This window comes from Tursiops truncatus, chromosome 9 (genome assembly GCF_011762595.2).
Source record: "Tursiops truncatus isolate mTurTru1 chromosome 9, mTurTru1.mat.Y, whole genome shotgun sequence".
Classification (NCBI taxonomy): domain Eukaryota; kingdom Metazoa; phylum Chordata; class Mammalia; order Artiodactyla; family Delphinidae; genus Tursiops; species Tursiops truncatus.
Window position 1 is genome coordinate 41,080,929 of NC_047042.1, and position 16,678 is coordinate 41,097,606.

Below are 16,678 nucleotides of genomic sequence, written 5' to 3' on the forward strand. Positions count from 1 at the left end.
TACAGCCACTATGGAGAACAGTGTGGAGGTTCTTTAAAAAACTAAAAATAGAACTACCATCTAACCCAGCAATCCCACTACTGGGCATATACCCTGAGAAAACCGTAATTGGAAAAGAGACATGTACCACAGTGTTCACTGCAGCTCTATTTACAATAGCCAGGACATGGGAGCAACCTAAGTGTCCATCAACAGATGAACGGATAAAGAAGATGTGGCACATACATACAATGGAATATTACTCAGCCATAAAAAGAAACGAAATTGAGTTATTCGTAGTGAGGTGGATGGACCTAGAGTCTGTCATACAGGGTGAAGTAAGTCAGAAAGAGAAAAACAAATACCATATGCTAACACATATATATGGAATCTTAAAAAAAAAATTGTTCTGAAGAACCTAGGAGCAGGACAGGAATCAAGACGCAGACGTAGAGAATGGACTTGAGGGCACAGGGAGCGGGAAGGGTAAGCTGGGACGAAGTGAGAGAGTGGCATGGACATATATACATCACCAAATGTAAAATAGATAGCTAGTGGGAAGCAGCTACATAGCACGGGGAGATCAGCTCGGTGCTTTGTGACCACCTAGAGGGGAGGGATAGGGAAGGTGGGAGGGGGCACAAGAGGGAGGGGATATCGATATATATGTATACGTATAGCTGATTTACTTTGTTATACAGCAGCAACTAACACAACATTGTAAAGCAATTATACTCCAATAAAGATATTTAAAAAAAAATCTGTGACTTGTGTATTTCAAAATAGGATACTGTGCAGCATTCATGAGACAGAATTTAATATACTACTAAGTTGTTTGTGCATTCCTTGATCATGGTAAACTAGGACATGCTGTTCCATAAGCAAATCCAGGAGGGAAAATGCATCATCTCATTTGAAGGATGCAGACATATTTAGTCCAACAAGAAACTGGCTCATCTGAGAGTTTTATAGCAAACAAGGACAGAAAGTAGTTTGCATAATTTTCTCATGCTCCTTTTATAGTGTTTATCTTTTATAAGGCTCTTTGGAACAGTTGCTAGCCACCTGTCAATAATGTGGCCTTTTATAGACTCAACCTTTTATTGTTCTCATGCCCTTGACATACAGAAAAACAACCTTAGAAGGAGTCAGTGTTGAATAGGGTGGGCAACATACTAATTTTAAATTTAAAAGACTGTCTTTTGTAGACTGACATAAAGAGAGAGTTTTGAATGATGTGAAGAGAATAGGCATGTTATGAAATCTTCCTTAGGGGGAATAAAAATAAATTGATTATTTTATCAACGTTTTTGGAAATTGAGTTAAGAATTATATTTAAAGCACTAGTCAGTGGAAAACGAAGCCAAGTAGCATTCATTTAAAGTTGTTGTAACAATTTTGCATAATACTGCATCAGTTCCAAGTGAAAATATTTGTATTGTGAGTCCAGCAATTACATAAATATTTTGTATATGCAATCATTTGTTTTAACTTCTTTTTAGTGGAATAAGATATCCAGTATATTTTTCTCAATTTACATAAAATCTGTCAAGCTGAGTGTTCTACATGTATTTATTAACCTACACCCTAGAAGTGCTTTCATGATACTGAATGAACACAATCCTACAAATCTGTATTCAGGAATACATTTCCATCTGTAAAGGGACATTACCAAGCTCTTAAGTAGAAAGGTGCCTATCTTTTGTTTTGCACAATTAGATTCCAAGTTCTCTGTATATAATCATGAACAAGAATAATAAAGGAAGCAAGTTTCAAACCAATGGAAATTCTTTCTATTCTTGTTAAAAATACAAACATCCTGATACACACACACATACGCTCACGCAGACACACACAACCTTTCCAACACCACCATTTCCCACTCTTAGTAATATGAGATGTGGGGCTACAATTTAATATTTGTGCAGAGACCTATGAATTAAATATCATATTCTCATACTGTGCTTGGGAGACGACTTCATGTTTTCGTTGATAGAGTTTGCGTATTGTGCTTTTCAAATTGCACTTTAAAACATTTGTACTTCTTGAAACGTGGTAGCTAATTGGGCTGATAATTCTTAGCTGCCAAGAGCAACTTTAGATGTGGTCCTCTTTCTGTTCAGTATGTGATTATTTTAAAACTACTTGGAGGACAGAACTAGACAGCCGTTCATCAGGTGTGCAGTGGTGAAGATCTGATTTTTCAATAGGTCTGTTAATTGGACACAAGTACAATACCCATGATTTAATGAAAAGTTATGATAGCAGATAAGGTACCCTGCAAAGTGAATGAGTTTTCTTTAGGTTCAATTGTGATTATGTTGCCATGTCTACTTTCACTGGTGCCTTCATGCGTTTTTTTTTTCCCCCTTTAGCCTAGTATTTTTATATATCTCTAGAATTTTCTTGGGATACCTATCTTCTGGTTCTCAATGTAAATATACTTGGAATAAAATAAACCCAACAATGTTATCTATTACTAGCTGGTTAATAGAATCTATGATATTATTTTTGGAATGGAAATTGAATTTGTATATAGAATGTATGCTTTTTCTAGTTATCTAAGTCAACTTTCGAAATGCTTATTCATTATCAATGTATATGAAATAGTGTAGAATTTTTCTCGAACTCAGTTTCTTTCTGTTGGCATTGATATCAACCACGTAATGCCTTGGATAATAAAATCTGCAAACTAAATTCTCTCTTTTCTGAACAGAATAATTGAGGAAATTCATTCAAAAGCCAGCCATGTAAAAGACATGATCAAACCAAATGTTGCAGAAGATAGCAAAGTTCTGTTCTTAAGGAGCCACTGAGTCAGTCTGATGTGATAAACAGATGTTGGCAAACTATTATTTAATAAACTAATTGAAATTGTGGTAAACATGATGTGAGAGACATGTGGAGTGTTCTAAGAATGTGTAAGAAGGGATCTCTCCCTAATTTGATGTTAGTAAGCTATGGATCATTTTCAAAGTAACCATCATTCACTTTTATTTTTGAGGAAACTTATAAGAAAGGCTGGAGTTTTCTGATAAAATTTGGTTTATAAGAGTAATATCTTCACCCATCCTTATTTTGTCTAGGGTAAATTTCAAACGTAATAGTTAACTAGTGTTGTATAGTTCTGCTTCATAGTTTTAGAGGGTTTGTTTTTTAGTATGTGTGTTTTCCTTACTCAGTAATAACACACAGACTTAAAGTCAATCCACATTTTGTATACTCAGGTTTTGGTAATAAAATATTAATTTTCATCAGTTGAAACACACCCATTAATAGTAGTACAACCTACCTAAAGAGTACAATTAAATATTTTTAAGTGCCAAATCTATAACTTTCCTATAAAAATCTTTTGTTTTTACTTGGACGATAAAAGACTAACTTCTTAATAGTCCTAGTCTGATTCTTCAGTCTAATTTCATAATTAGTATCAAAGATTGGAAAACAAAATATCAAGAAGTTCTCCTGAATTACACCTGGGTTTTACACTTTGAGTTAATGCAAGACACTTATATTTTGAAATTTAGACTTAATGGCATATAGCTTACTCCTAACTTGATGGTCCAACATAAACGTATCTTTATATGCTGTATTTAGGATGAGAAATAAAGATTACTATTGTTTGAGTATGAAGGAGAAAATGAATAAATAGCAAAGATTTATGGAATTAACTAAAATTTCATACATTTTAATCTGTTCCCTTGAGAAGGGTCCCACGTTCTGATTCCCAAACTGGATATTTGGAAATCTCTAAGACAGCATCAACAGATTTATGAATATATATTTTTCTTTGCCAAATTAAAAATAAGATTAAAATATTATCAGGTATTCCATGTATACAGATGTAATACACTCACTGACTTTCTTAGCTCATAAAGTTTTGACATCAGCACTCTGGAAAGGCTGTTTCCCTGAATGTATTTTAAGCCACTTGTAATTCTCTACATATGCACATGAACTTCATAAAGTAATGATATAGGTATGTCAAATTTTCACACAACTGTGGTTAGTTAGCACAGTATTTTCAGTCAATCTGTTTTCTATTTACAACTCCATCATTCCATTTGTAATGAAGTTAACAGCTTCCAGTTGTAAACATCTTCCTAGTTAAACAAAATTAAATGTTTAAATATAATCACATTCTTCGTATTTCATTCTTTGTATATTAATTGTTTTGTATAGGAGTATCTAAGTCTCAAGCTCTGAAATCTAGGATAAATAATAAAAATAAAAATCAGAACTGGAGTCTAAAATCCAGGATGGTTTTTTTATTCATTTAAAAGGTGAACTTGGCAAGTCACCTCCCCTCCTTGTCACTTGTTTTCCTCATTCATAGAGTGAATCTCTTGGCGTAGTTTAGTGGTTTTTACTTTTCAGCGACAGAAGCCTCTTCTCAGACAAAATCTATGTATTATCTCAACATACATAAAAATAAATAATAATAATGGAGCTTTTCTTAGGGAAGCAGCAATGAGAGAGGAAGGGAGTGGGGTGGGGCTGAGTGACCCTAGAGCCGGACCCTGTATGCTAGTCGCCCACTTCCCACACATCCTATTGAAGATGGCTCTAGTCCACATCAAATAATTCCTCAAATGCCAGGGGCCACGTTTTGAAAATCATGTAATTATATGATTATTACATTTCTTTAAAATTCCAAAATAATGTAATCTCTATTACATAAATTGCTATTTGTCTATTAAAGTCTTGAGAATCCTATTATCTACCTTAAAAAAAGAAATGATATATGCAAATATAAGTAGGTTTCAATCTATGATAAGAAGGATTCTAAGGTAAAAAGCCCACATTTCATTTTAAAGCCACTGACTTAAGTATTCCATAATATTGCTCCATAATGCCAAGTAGTTCATATTTAGGAAATGAATAAATTGATAAAACTCAAAGTAACACTTTAACATGCAGAAAATTCCAAAAATCTTTTAGTCAAAGTTTAATTCTCTTACCCATCTTTTTATTTCACTGTGGAGATGAGCAAAAAAAAAAATTGTTTTTGTAAATTTAAGGGCAGAATGTGATAGAATGAATTTTTCACTTCCCAGCTTTGGTTACAAGAAAGTAAACACTTCTGTCAGCACACACGTATGCAACTAATAGATTCTTTCAATCATAGTATGTACAACAACAGAAAATGAGAGGGAAGAGAGCATATCCTACAAAATAGTTAATTGCCCCAGGAAAAGAAAAGTCTGCAGGAGATTAAGTTCTTCACAAGCAGCCGTTTTCTTTGCCAGTTAGTGAAATGAATTTGATGGTTATGAGGCAGGAGTAATGGGTTTTCACTGTGACTAGTTTCTAATGTGAGCTAGGGTTCTCTACCTACCTAAAATTAAGCAAGGGTTCTTAATGAGCCGAGGGTTCTCTACCTACTTAAAATTAAGAAAATGAATAAAAGCAAGTTTTCAGTAATCCCAAAAGGACTCAAAATGAACTTGTCCCAGCAATTACCTTATATAGACTCTGTGACACAGTTCCCCTTCTGCGAAAATACTGAGTGTAGATCATTACTTTCCAACAGTCATGTACAGAGACCTACTTTATAACACTTCAGGGAAGTTCATGTACTAGATCTTGAAGTGCCTTTCTGGAACGTGAAGTAATTTGTAGTTTTCATCTAGTAGCACTGTTAACTCTTGTATCGTTTTTAGGTCCATGGGGCCGATGCATGGGAGACGAATGTGGTCCAGGAGGCATTCAGACCCGGGCTGTGTGGTGTGCTCATGTGGAAGGATGGACAACGTTGCATACAAACTGCAAGCAGGCTGAGAGACCCAGTAACCAGCAAAATTGTTTCAAAGTTTGTGACTGGCACAAAGAGTTATACGACTGGAGGCTGGGACCCTGGAATCACTGTCAGCCTGTGATTTCAAAAAGCCTAGAGAAACCCCTTGAGTGCGTTAAAGGGGAAGAAGGCATTCAGGTGCGAGAGATCATGTGCATCCAGAAAGAGAAAGACATCCCTGCGGAGGATATCATTTGTGAGTACTTTGAGCCCAAGCCTCTTCTGGAACAGGCCTGCCTCATCCCCTGCCAGCAAGATTGCATTGTGTCTGAGTTTTCTGCCTGGTCAGAATGCTCCAAGACTTGTGGCAGTGGGCTCCAGCACCGGACACGTCATGTGGTGGCGCCCCCCCAGTTTGGAGGCTCAGGCTGTCCAAATCTGACTGAGTTCCAGGTGTGCCAGTCCAGTGCCTGTGAAGCTGAAGAGAGCATGTACAGCTTGCAGGTGGGGCCCTGGAGCACGTGCTCGATACCCCACTCGAGGCAAGTAAGACAAGCAAGGAGACGTGGGAAGAATAAAGAACGGGGCAAGGACCGAGGGAAAGGAGTGAAGGATCCGGAGGCCCGTGAACTGATCAAGAAAAAGAGAAATAGAAACAGACAGAACCGACAAGAGAACAAATATTGGGACATCCAGATTGGATACCAGACCAGAGAAGTTATGTGTACTAACAAGACGGGGAAAGCTGCTGATTTAAGGTAACATTTTATTACCATTAAATAAGCGTGTCTCTCTGTCAAGACCATGGGCTAGAGAGTACTTAAGACCTTCTGTACTAAGTCCTGGAATTCATATGTGTACACCTAGGATGAGCTACCCCCAAGTGGGACATTTTCCACTTGAAGACATTTAAACTTTTGTGGTTTTCCTGAAGTTACCTCTGTTTTGTATATGTTTAGGCACTATACCACTAGAGGTAATTTAAATTTTCCTGTCAAAATCTAAAGCATGAGAGATTCTGCATGAGATGATATTGCTTCTTTAGATCAGCAGTGCTGTTTTCACCTATAATGGGGGAAAGAAAACCATAGTGAGCTGGAGTTTGGGAATTTTCATTTCAGATACTTATTTTAGTAAGAATAAGGCACACTTATAATCTCCCCAAGTTTGTAACATGTTCAGAATCACCCTATAAACAAAATCTAAACAACCACCCAGGGAGCTATACCTAAGAATAGTTCCTTTTACATTTTATAAAATGGAATAACTCTCCCCAGAAGAAGAGGGAAACCAGCAGAAAATAAGGTAAGTAAAGGTTATTTAATCATGAGTAGCTTACTTTAGAAAACATGTAATTAATTGACTGCATTGTCTAGACAGAAATTATTTGTCTAATTATCTCTGGGTGAATAATGACTATATTATGAAAGACTTCTCATGCATGATTTATTTCTTGTGAAAATATTCATTGAGGATTATCTAAAGGGTATTATGTTTTCTGGATATTCTAAATTTTGCTCTTGGATAAGCCAGACCATCTGGGAGGGGCTTATTTGGATCATTTGCATAAGTGCTGCTTCTGTAATATTTATGCAGCTATGATTTGGACTGAACTGAGAGAAATTATGGCAACATCACTCAGAATTTTATATCGTATTTATTGTAGAAATGACATTGGAAGTGTCATCTACTCCGTTACACAGTCTGTTCTCTTGATTAAAAACACATAAGATAAATTTCACTGACGTCTCAACCCATGTGCTTCTGGTGAGCATCTGGATCGTTTTCCTTATGGCCCCTGGATATCTTGTAATAGATCACGTTTTCCTGTTTACCTTGGGAACATAAGTAGGACTGTGTGGCATGCGTGTTGTTTACTAATACCCCCCACCGGCTTCATGTTCTTCTCACCCTCATTATTTTCTTTCATTCATTCTTGTCTAATGATTTTGCTATCTATGGATTTTGAAAGCTGACTGAAAGCCTTTTTGGAGCAGGATATAGTTTCAGTAAGTGAGTAAACAAACAATTGATGTATCTGCCTAAGACAATTTCTCTCATCATACCATTGTTCTGGTCGCTATTTTTAGGATATTTGTTACTCCCTCTTTGTACATACACAATTGGATTTTCTTTCAGCCGTACAGTAATTTGCTCTCTCTGTGTTCTGAGGTCATCAATCCAACTCTTTTCCTGGTCTTGCTAAAGGCTGCTTCTCCTGCCTTCATTCTCCAGGTTCCCTGTGACTCCTTGAGAGAGAGAGAGAGGGAGAGGGAGAGGAAGTGTGTGTGTGTGTGTGTGTGTGTGTGTGTGTGTGTGTTCACCTCTGATTCTGTGTCATGGACATTTTAATTTCAATCCCTGTTTAATTCTTTTCTCACTGGCCTTTTCCTGGTGATTTTCTGATCTCTTTTCCTGAAGTATTACAGTTATATTAGTTACTTGGCTCCCACCATGTAATTGAATAAGCCTCCAAGGCAACTTGAGTTGTCTCCTGCTGTCGCTAGGTTAATATGCTGTAGACGTTTAATTTCATGTTGACTACTCAATTAAAAGTATAATTAGAGTAGTAGCTACTACTGCATAGAGCCTGATATTTCCATCCAGTTATTTGTAAGCAAATAGATATAAAAATCTGTAGATCCTCTGCCGGGTGCTTATATTCCATTAGAAATACTGTATTGATTCCAATAAAATGGTAGTTGCATGTATGTTATAACTTACTAGGGTATAAATTAAATACTATGTTAAACAAATTGCTTCTTAATATTTCTCTTATTTGACAATTATATATAAGAATAATATGAATAAATATATATGATTAAGAAAGTTAGTCTTAGTAAAGAAGATACAACAATTAGGTATTTTGCCTACATTTTTCTCAAACATTACACCATACCAGTGAAGCTTTTTAAAGTGAAGAATGGATGGATAACTCCAACAAAGAACAGGACCACAGGTGAAAGACTTGATGATTAAAGTGCTTCATCTTATATCAAATTCAGAAACAATTTTATTGTGTAAGAGGATAAAAAAGTCATTTAGTAAGGCTAAAACAGTCCTATTACAATAACTAAATGAATTTATCTAAATAAACCTAAGAATCTTGGGGAAGCAATTCATAGGGCAAATAAAAATAAGTTTAGTAGAATTGCTGCTAGAACTGCAAAGCTAAAGATGATAGATTTCCCATGCTTTCTGCTTTCAAACAGACTAAAATCAGTAAGAATGAAAAACATGAATGCAAGTCCATCTTTTATGACAATAGGAAACAATCACAGTCCCAAACCACAATTGATAGAGATTATAGATCAATTTTCAATCTATAAATTAAATAGATCTAACTGAGGAGGAAAGTCAAGGGGGCATTATGTCTTTATAGCTTTCATGAGCACTTAAAATCTCTAAGGGTAGCCTGAAACTTCTGAGGGGCCAGGTTAATGGCATGTTTTATGATGGCATGGTCTGTGTTAGTGAAAGGGCTGCTGAAGCCTTCTTGTATTCTGTTTGAAAACAGAATGGCATAATAACACTGAGGGGAACTCACTATGCCATTATTGCCAAGAAAAGACTATTAGTTTGATGGACTGAGGGATTAAAGTTTTGATGACCAGTGGAAGAGAATTCTAAATCATTACACACACCATGACACAGGGGGCTTCCCTGTGAACCAGTGATTTTCAGCCAGGCTTGAATAGAGTCTTACCCCAGGTGAAGAGTTGTTTTGAAAGTTTCAACAGACAGCTCTTCAAGAAACCAAACATACTAAAGAAAATATGGTCTTCTGAATCAAAACCAGAAGTAATTTTAGTATTCAAAGAAGAATCAAGAAAATAGAATTTTAAAAGTGATTTGACAGAGCTCCGAAAAGGAAGAGAATTATAAAACAAGTAAATAAATTCACATTAGGTGCAACGGTAATTGGAAAATTTTCAGTGGTAAGAGGAGTCAGTGAGATGGAGAACAGTTTAAGAACATCAACTCCAGTTTTTTAAAAAGATGATGGGTCTGGAAAGGAGATCACTGTATAACATTCTGGGATTCCTAAAGATAGGACCAGAAAAAGAACAGAAAAAAGAAAAAACAAGATAAAACAAAACCCCCAAAATATAATAGAAGACTTTCCTGAAGTTGGAAGACTTCAATCCACAGATTGAAATTGTACAGGGCCAATATTCTGGTAGAGGAGGCTGAAATAATGTCCTCATGGAAGACCTGATATAGAACAATTTTATAAAGAGAGACAAAGAGACACCAAACCAAAGACCAGGTTAGTACCCAGTTCTGAAACACTAGAAGCATTTCCTTTATAGTCAAAAATGAGACAGGACTGCACATTATCTTCACTGTTAACATTGATCTGTAAGTATTAGCTAATGTAGTTGAAAAGAGAAAGAAATTAAAATTGGAAAACAGGTGGGAATATTAAGATTTTTCCAGATGTTATAGAAAACTCAAGATATTCAATTGAAAATATATTATAAACAATAAAATACCTCAATAGGGTGGATGGACACAAAGATAATATCTCAAAATCAATATATTCCCTAGATGCAAACAACAATTAGCTAAACATGATGGACACAAAAAATTAAAATATCCCATTTACAATAGTAAAAATTCTGTTAATAAACCTAATTATAAAATTTCTGCACATAATACCAGACTTTGAAAGTACAAAAGTAAATGTGTGCCTAGCTAGAACATCTAATAAATATATCAGTTGTCCCTACGTTGTTACTATAAAATTAACAAGAGAAAAATAAGTAAAAGCCAGGAAAATTCTGAAAAATAAAAGTAGAGAGAAAAGACTAGTGTCACAAGATAATTAAATGCATTTTATTCTTTGAATAATAATAATTTTATGTTAGCACATTTATAATCAGATCAGAAAAGGGTCTAGAAAAAAGCTCCTCAAAACCCTGCAGTATGGCGCCAATGGTGAAGGAGCATTTCCAAGTCGGGAGAAAAGATATAATTTAATCAATTTGGTTTTGTTTGGAGGGCAATTGCTTTGCCACGTAAAGAAGAAGAGGAAGAAGGAAGGGGAAAAAAGAATTGTATCCCTTTTTCAATTGTATACCCAAACAAAGTCCAGGTTCATTGAGTACTTAAAAATGTTTTCTTTTTAAATACTAGAAGAAAGGCTAGAAAGTTGAAGTCTCAAAATAAGGAAGGTATCCTTATGTGACCTATTAGGCCACAGAATGCAGAAAACATACAGGAAAAGATTCATCTATATGATTATATTTATTTGAATAAAGAAAATTTTGCTCAGGAAAAATGTTAACCAATTAAAATCCAAGTAGCAAATGAAGAAAAAATCTTTGTGATACGTAAAATTGACAAACAGCTAGTTTTCTTAATGCATAAAAAGCTCCTACAAATCATTAGGGAAAGAGTCCAAAATCTAATATAAAAATCAGCATAAGTTTAAGAGAATGAAAAGACAAGCCACACTGGGGAAAACATTTGCAAGACACATTTGATAAAGGGCTATTATCCAAAACACACAAAGAACTCTTAAAACTCAACAGTAACAAAACAAACTACTGGATTAAAAACTGGACTAGAAACCTTAACAAATACTTCGCCGAAGAAGATATACAGAAGGCAGACTAAGCATATGAAAAGATGCTCCACATCATATGTCATCAAGTAGATGCAAATTAAAACAACAATATGATACCACTGCACACCTATTAGAATGGCCAAAATCCATAATAACGACAACACCAAAAGCTGGTGAAGATGTAGAGCAACAGGGACTCTCCTACATTGCTGGTGGGAATGCGGAGTGGTACCGCCACTTTGGAAGACAGTATGGCAGTTTCTTACAAAGCTAAACATACTCTTACCATGTGATCCAGCAATCATGCTTCACCAAGAATTTACCCAAAGGAGCTGAAAACTTATGTCCACACAAAAATCTACACATGAATGTTTATAACAGCTTTATTCATAATTGCCAAAACTTAGAGGCAACCAAGATGTCCTTCAGTAGGCGAATGGATCAAGAAACCGTGTTACATTCAGACAATAGAATATTATTCATTGCTTAAAAAGAAATGAGCTATCAAGCCGTGAAAACACATGGAGGAAACTTAAATGCATATTACTAAGTGAAAGAAGCCAATCTGAAAAGACTGCATACTGCATGATTCCAACTGTAATATATGGCATTGTGGAAATGGCAAAACTATGGAGACAATAAGTAGATCTGTGTTGCCAGGGTTAGATGGAAGGGAAGGATGAATAGGCAGGGCACAGAGGATTTTTAGTGCAGTGAAACTACTCCATATAATACTATAACAGTTGATATATGTCCAAACCCATAGAATGTACAACACCAAGCGTGAGTCATAATATAAACTGTGGGCTTTGGATGATAATGATGTGTCAGTGTTGGTTCATCAGTTGTAACAAATGTACCACTCTGAGGGATGCTGGTAATGGGTGAGGCTATGCATGTGTCGAGGCAGAGGGTATATGGGAACTGTTTATATTTTCAACTCAATTTTGCTGTGAACTTAAAACTGCCCTAAAAAATAAAGTCTATTAAAATCAGCAAAGGACAGGATCAGGTCAGAGAAAATATGCTAATCTTCAATCATAATTAAGAAATATAAAACATTTAAAATCTCATTTTCACCTGTCAAATTAGCAAATAAAAATGTTTGATAGTGTATCAGGGTTTACAGCCTCCAGGTTTGGTGATTCACTAAAAGGACTCAGAGGAATCAGCATATAGTTGCATTCATAGGTAAGATTTATTACAGTGAAAGGATGCAAAGCAAAATCAGCCAGGGAAAACATGCATGGAGAAAAGATGAGAGGAAACCAGAAGCGAGCTTCCAGGGTCCTCTCCCTGAGGAGTTTCGCAGCCTACGCTTAACTACTCCAGCAAAGAGCTGCAACAACACGGGCAAGGCATTGTCTACTTGGGAAAGCTCACTAGAGACTCAGTGCCCCCAAGCTTTTATTGGCAGTTGATCACATAGGCACCCTCAACCTGGCATGTACAAAAATTCCAAACTCCCAGAGGGAAAGCAGCTATTCACCATAATTCACATTGTTTAGACAAACAAATTAGGCACAGAGAGCCACTTTATCATTTAGAGAAAATTTTATATCAATATAGGGAACTGTTTACCAGGTAAGTTCCCAGATGCCAGCCAAAGGCCAGTCCTGCAAACAGACCTTGTATGGATAGAAGTCTGAGACTTGCTTGCTATTTTATCAACAATAGTATTTAATATTAAAGAAATTGGGGAAAGAGTTGCTCTTACACAGTTTTGGTGGGAGCAGAAATAGGTACAAATATCTGAAAAATAATGTTATGATACGTGTCAAAATTAAAAATACACGTTCCTTTGGCAGTGATTTTATTCCTGGAAATGTTTTCTGAAATATATTTGTGTAAATATGTGTACATCTCTCATCGTAGCATGATTTGTTACAGAAAAACAATCTAAATCCAACCAATGAAGGACTACTTAAATCACGGTGCTTCCACGTGTGGAATGCCACGTAGTTATTACCAAATGAGATACGTATCTCAATCAATGCAGGCTGCTATAACAGAGTATCATAGACTAGGTGGCTTATAAACGACAGAAAAAATTTTTTTCTCACAGTTCTGGAGACTGAGAAGTCCAAAATCAAGGCATCAGCAAATCTGGTGTCTGGTAAGGGCCCTCTTCCAGGTTGCAGACTGCTCACTTCTCACTGTATCTTCTCATGGCAGAAAGAGGGGAAGAGAGCTCTCTCTAGGATTCCTTTGTAAGTGCACGAATCCCATTCATGAGAGCTCTACCCTCATGATTACCTCTGAAAGGTCCCACCTCCTAATAGCATCACACCGAGAGTTAAGGTTTTCAACGTACGAATTTTGGGGGCACACAAACATTCAGTCCATTGCAGTATGTGACTTCTAATTAAACATAAGGGAGTAAAGGTAGTTTTATTTTAATTCACTGCCTTGAAATTAGCCAGAAACACCAATAAAGGAAATAATCACTTCTATTTACAGTAAAAAAAAAAAAAAAAGTATCCACGTGAAAAATCCAGATCTAAAGGACGGAGGAATCTAGGACTTGAGGTGGGGAGATTCCTTTAAAGTAATTAGGGCCCAATCCAGGAAGATCCGTTCAAGAATCTTTTCCTTGGAATATCTCAGTCTTGGGAGGTGGGCATGGACCATCTACAGAGGTGATGGGAAAAGTCCCTTAGGATCCAGTTCCTCACCCTAGAACCACAGGGGAAGTATAGCTGGAGGAACAGAACATAACTCCCCTCATCTCTTGGCTGAGTTAAGTTGTCAAAAGTGAAGTGGAGAAGAAGAGGATATAGGAGGCAGACATTTCTAGATTGCAGCAAGCATAGCTTTAAGGCTTGTAAGATCTAAGGGTTTGCTGTAAGCCACCCTCACATCTGGAAAGCTTTTAGTTGTCCCAGCTCACCAATTCCTGAAATAAAGACCTGACTATGCATTTCAAAGGTACATGTTTCAGGAATAACTATGAAATCTGCTATATATAATACAAGAAGTATTTAGTGGAAATAGAGCCTACTTTTGAAAATACCTTCCTTTTGAACACGCACTGTTTTGTTGTATTGTCTGACAGATGCAGTTAGTTGTAACTATAAATCTAATGGAAGCATTGCCAAGAAGTGTGGAAAATTCAGCCCAGTAAATTCCTGAGGGAATAAGAATTAGAATTTAAAACAGATTTCTGTTGGCTAAGACAAAAAAAAAGTAGCTTTATCCAGCTTCCAGATAACTCCATGAATCAGACATTTTAGGCACAAATATGTAAGGATAAAAAATAACTGGGTCCATAAACATAGTCAACTCATTTTGACAAAGAAGCAAAAGCCATACAATGGAGCAAAGATAGTCTCTTCAACAAATGGTGCTGGAACAACTGAATATCCACGTGCAAAAAAAAGAATCTAGACATAGACCTTACATTCTCCACAAAAATTAACTCAGCCTCCAGCAACCAAGATGTCCTTCAGTAGGTGAATGGGTAAAGAAACTGTGTTTACATTCAATGAAATATTATTCAGTGCTAAAAAGAAATAAGCTATCAAGCCATGAAAACACATGGAGGAAGCTTAAATGCATATTACAAAGTGAAAGAAGCCAATCTGAAAAGGCTACATACTGTGTGATTCCAACTACATATGTGATATTCTGGAAAAGGCAAAACTGTGGAGACAATAAAAAGATCAGTGTTGCCAGGGATTAGATAGGGGGAAGAGATGAATAGGGAAGGTTTTTAGGGCAGTGAAAGTACTGTGTATGATATCATACTGATGGATAAATGCTGTTGTACTTTCATTCAAACTCAGAATGCACAACCCCAAGAGTGAACCGTAATGTAAACTATGGACTTTGAGTGATTATGATGTGTCAAAGTAGGTTCATCCTTGGTAAAAAATGTACCTTTCTAGTGAGTGATGTTGGTAATGGGGGAAGCTGTGCACGTGTGAGGGCAGGGAGTACATGGAAAATCTCTGTGCCTTCCTCTCAATTTTGTTGTAAAACTAAAACTGCTCTAAAATAAATAATCTTTTTAAAAAACTGGGTAATACATGAAGAGGAAAATAATCTAGTAACTCCTAGAAATACTGACAAGTTGGAGTACTTTTCTCTCATTTTGTTATCAATTTTCTTTTTCTTTTTTTAGTCTCTATGTAAATTCAACCTTAGCATTTCAAATAGTAATGAATCATGCTCAAGTGACTTTCTGATTTTTTTTTCCTAAACTCATGCTTTTTTGACATACCCTCTAAACTTCAGACTTAAATCTGTTGAATAGGAAATTGTATTTCTTCTCAACACAGTCTCTCTCTTTATGCCTGATTCCTATTTTACTCTAGGATACTTGTTGTTGAATACTCCATCCTTCTCTTTTCGGCTTGCCCTCTAGAATGGTCATATAAAAGTTCAATATAAAGCTACTGGCTTCACAACAGTCTGAAAATTTCGCTCAGTCAACAAGAGGGGAATTTAAGTAATGGATAATTATGAGAAATAAGTACTCAGTAAGAATAGGGAAACCTGTGCACTCATGGCTCCACAACATTGAACAAGTCATTTAAACTTTCTGGGACTCAGTTTTTTTTCACCCATAAACCATATGTGTGTATGGCAATGGGCAGTGATGAGCGAAGGAAGGAACGATCTTAAAAATTCTCTAAAGGCCTTCCAAGTTTTGTGATTCCAATGAACCTTGAACCAAAACCATACCTGAAATTGTCACATATATAAAAAGTCATATATATTTTTCTTGGCAGAAAGTTAATTTTCAACGTGTTCCACAAATCAGTTCATTGTGAAACATGGAAATGAATGTATATGCAGTGCCTGTAGAATAAGACCACTCTCCTGGTCTTGAAAGTAACTACAAGATTTTTCCTCAGTTGATGTGCTGCATGGTTCCTGAGGGCCCATTCCCAGGATATGACTGTGAATCAGTGAAACTGCAAATCTTATCCTGACCTTACCAAAAAGAAGGGAGTAAATTGCCTACTTCTTAAAGTAATATTGACTAGTTTTAGGTTATTCAGAATCCATTTATAAAATTACTACTTCTCATGCATAAATAGCAGGCTTTTAGATTAAAAACTTTCTGTAATATCCCCAGTGTCGACTTGCCTGCCAGATACGCACCAGCATTTCTCAGGAGCTTGCCTCAGCTGCTTTCTGGCCACATCTGACTAAAGAAGTAGTTAATATGTCCACATTCTTTTGTAGATCATATATGGCTAGCCAGAAAACCTTTACTTTTCTCAAAATGTAGAACTAACTGGGAATATATTATATTTACCCTTAGAGAGTCACTCGCAGACCTTCCAGATCCTGCGTATGTGCCCGGAGGCTGATCTGTGAGCAGCACATTAATAAGCCTTCCCAGTTCTCTTCCTCCTGGTTGGGCTCTACCCATGGGAGGC

General features: G+C 36.2%; 1 protein-coding gene across 1 annotated transcript in view; it reads left to right on the top strand.

Moving 5' to 3' along the window:
* THSD7A (thrombospondin type 1 domain containing 7A) overlaps positions 1–16,678 on the top strand; it is a 455,780-nt gene that overhangs the window by 183,964 nt on the left and 255,138 nt on the right. The window contains exon 2 of the mRNA XM_073809674.1: positions 5,643–6,474. Coding sequence (XP_073665775.1) covers positions 5,643–6,474 — 832 coding nt within the window. The remainder of the gene's footprint in view (positions 1–5,642; positions 6,475–16,678) is intronic.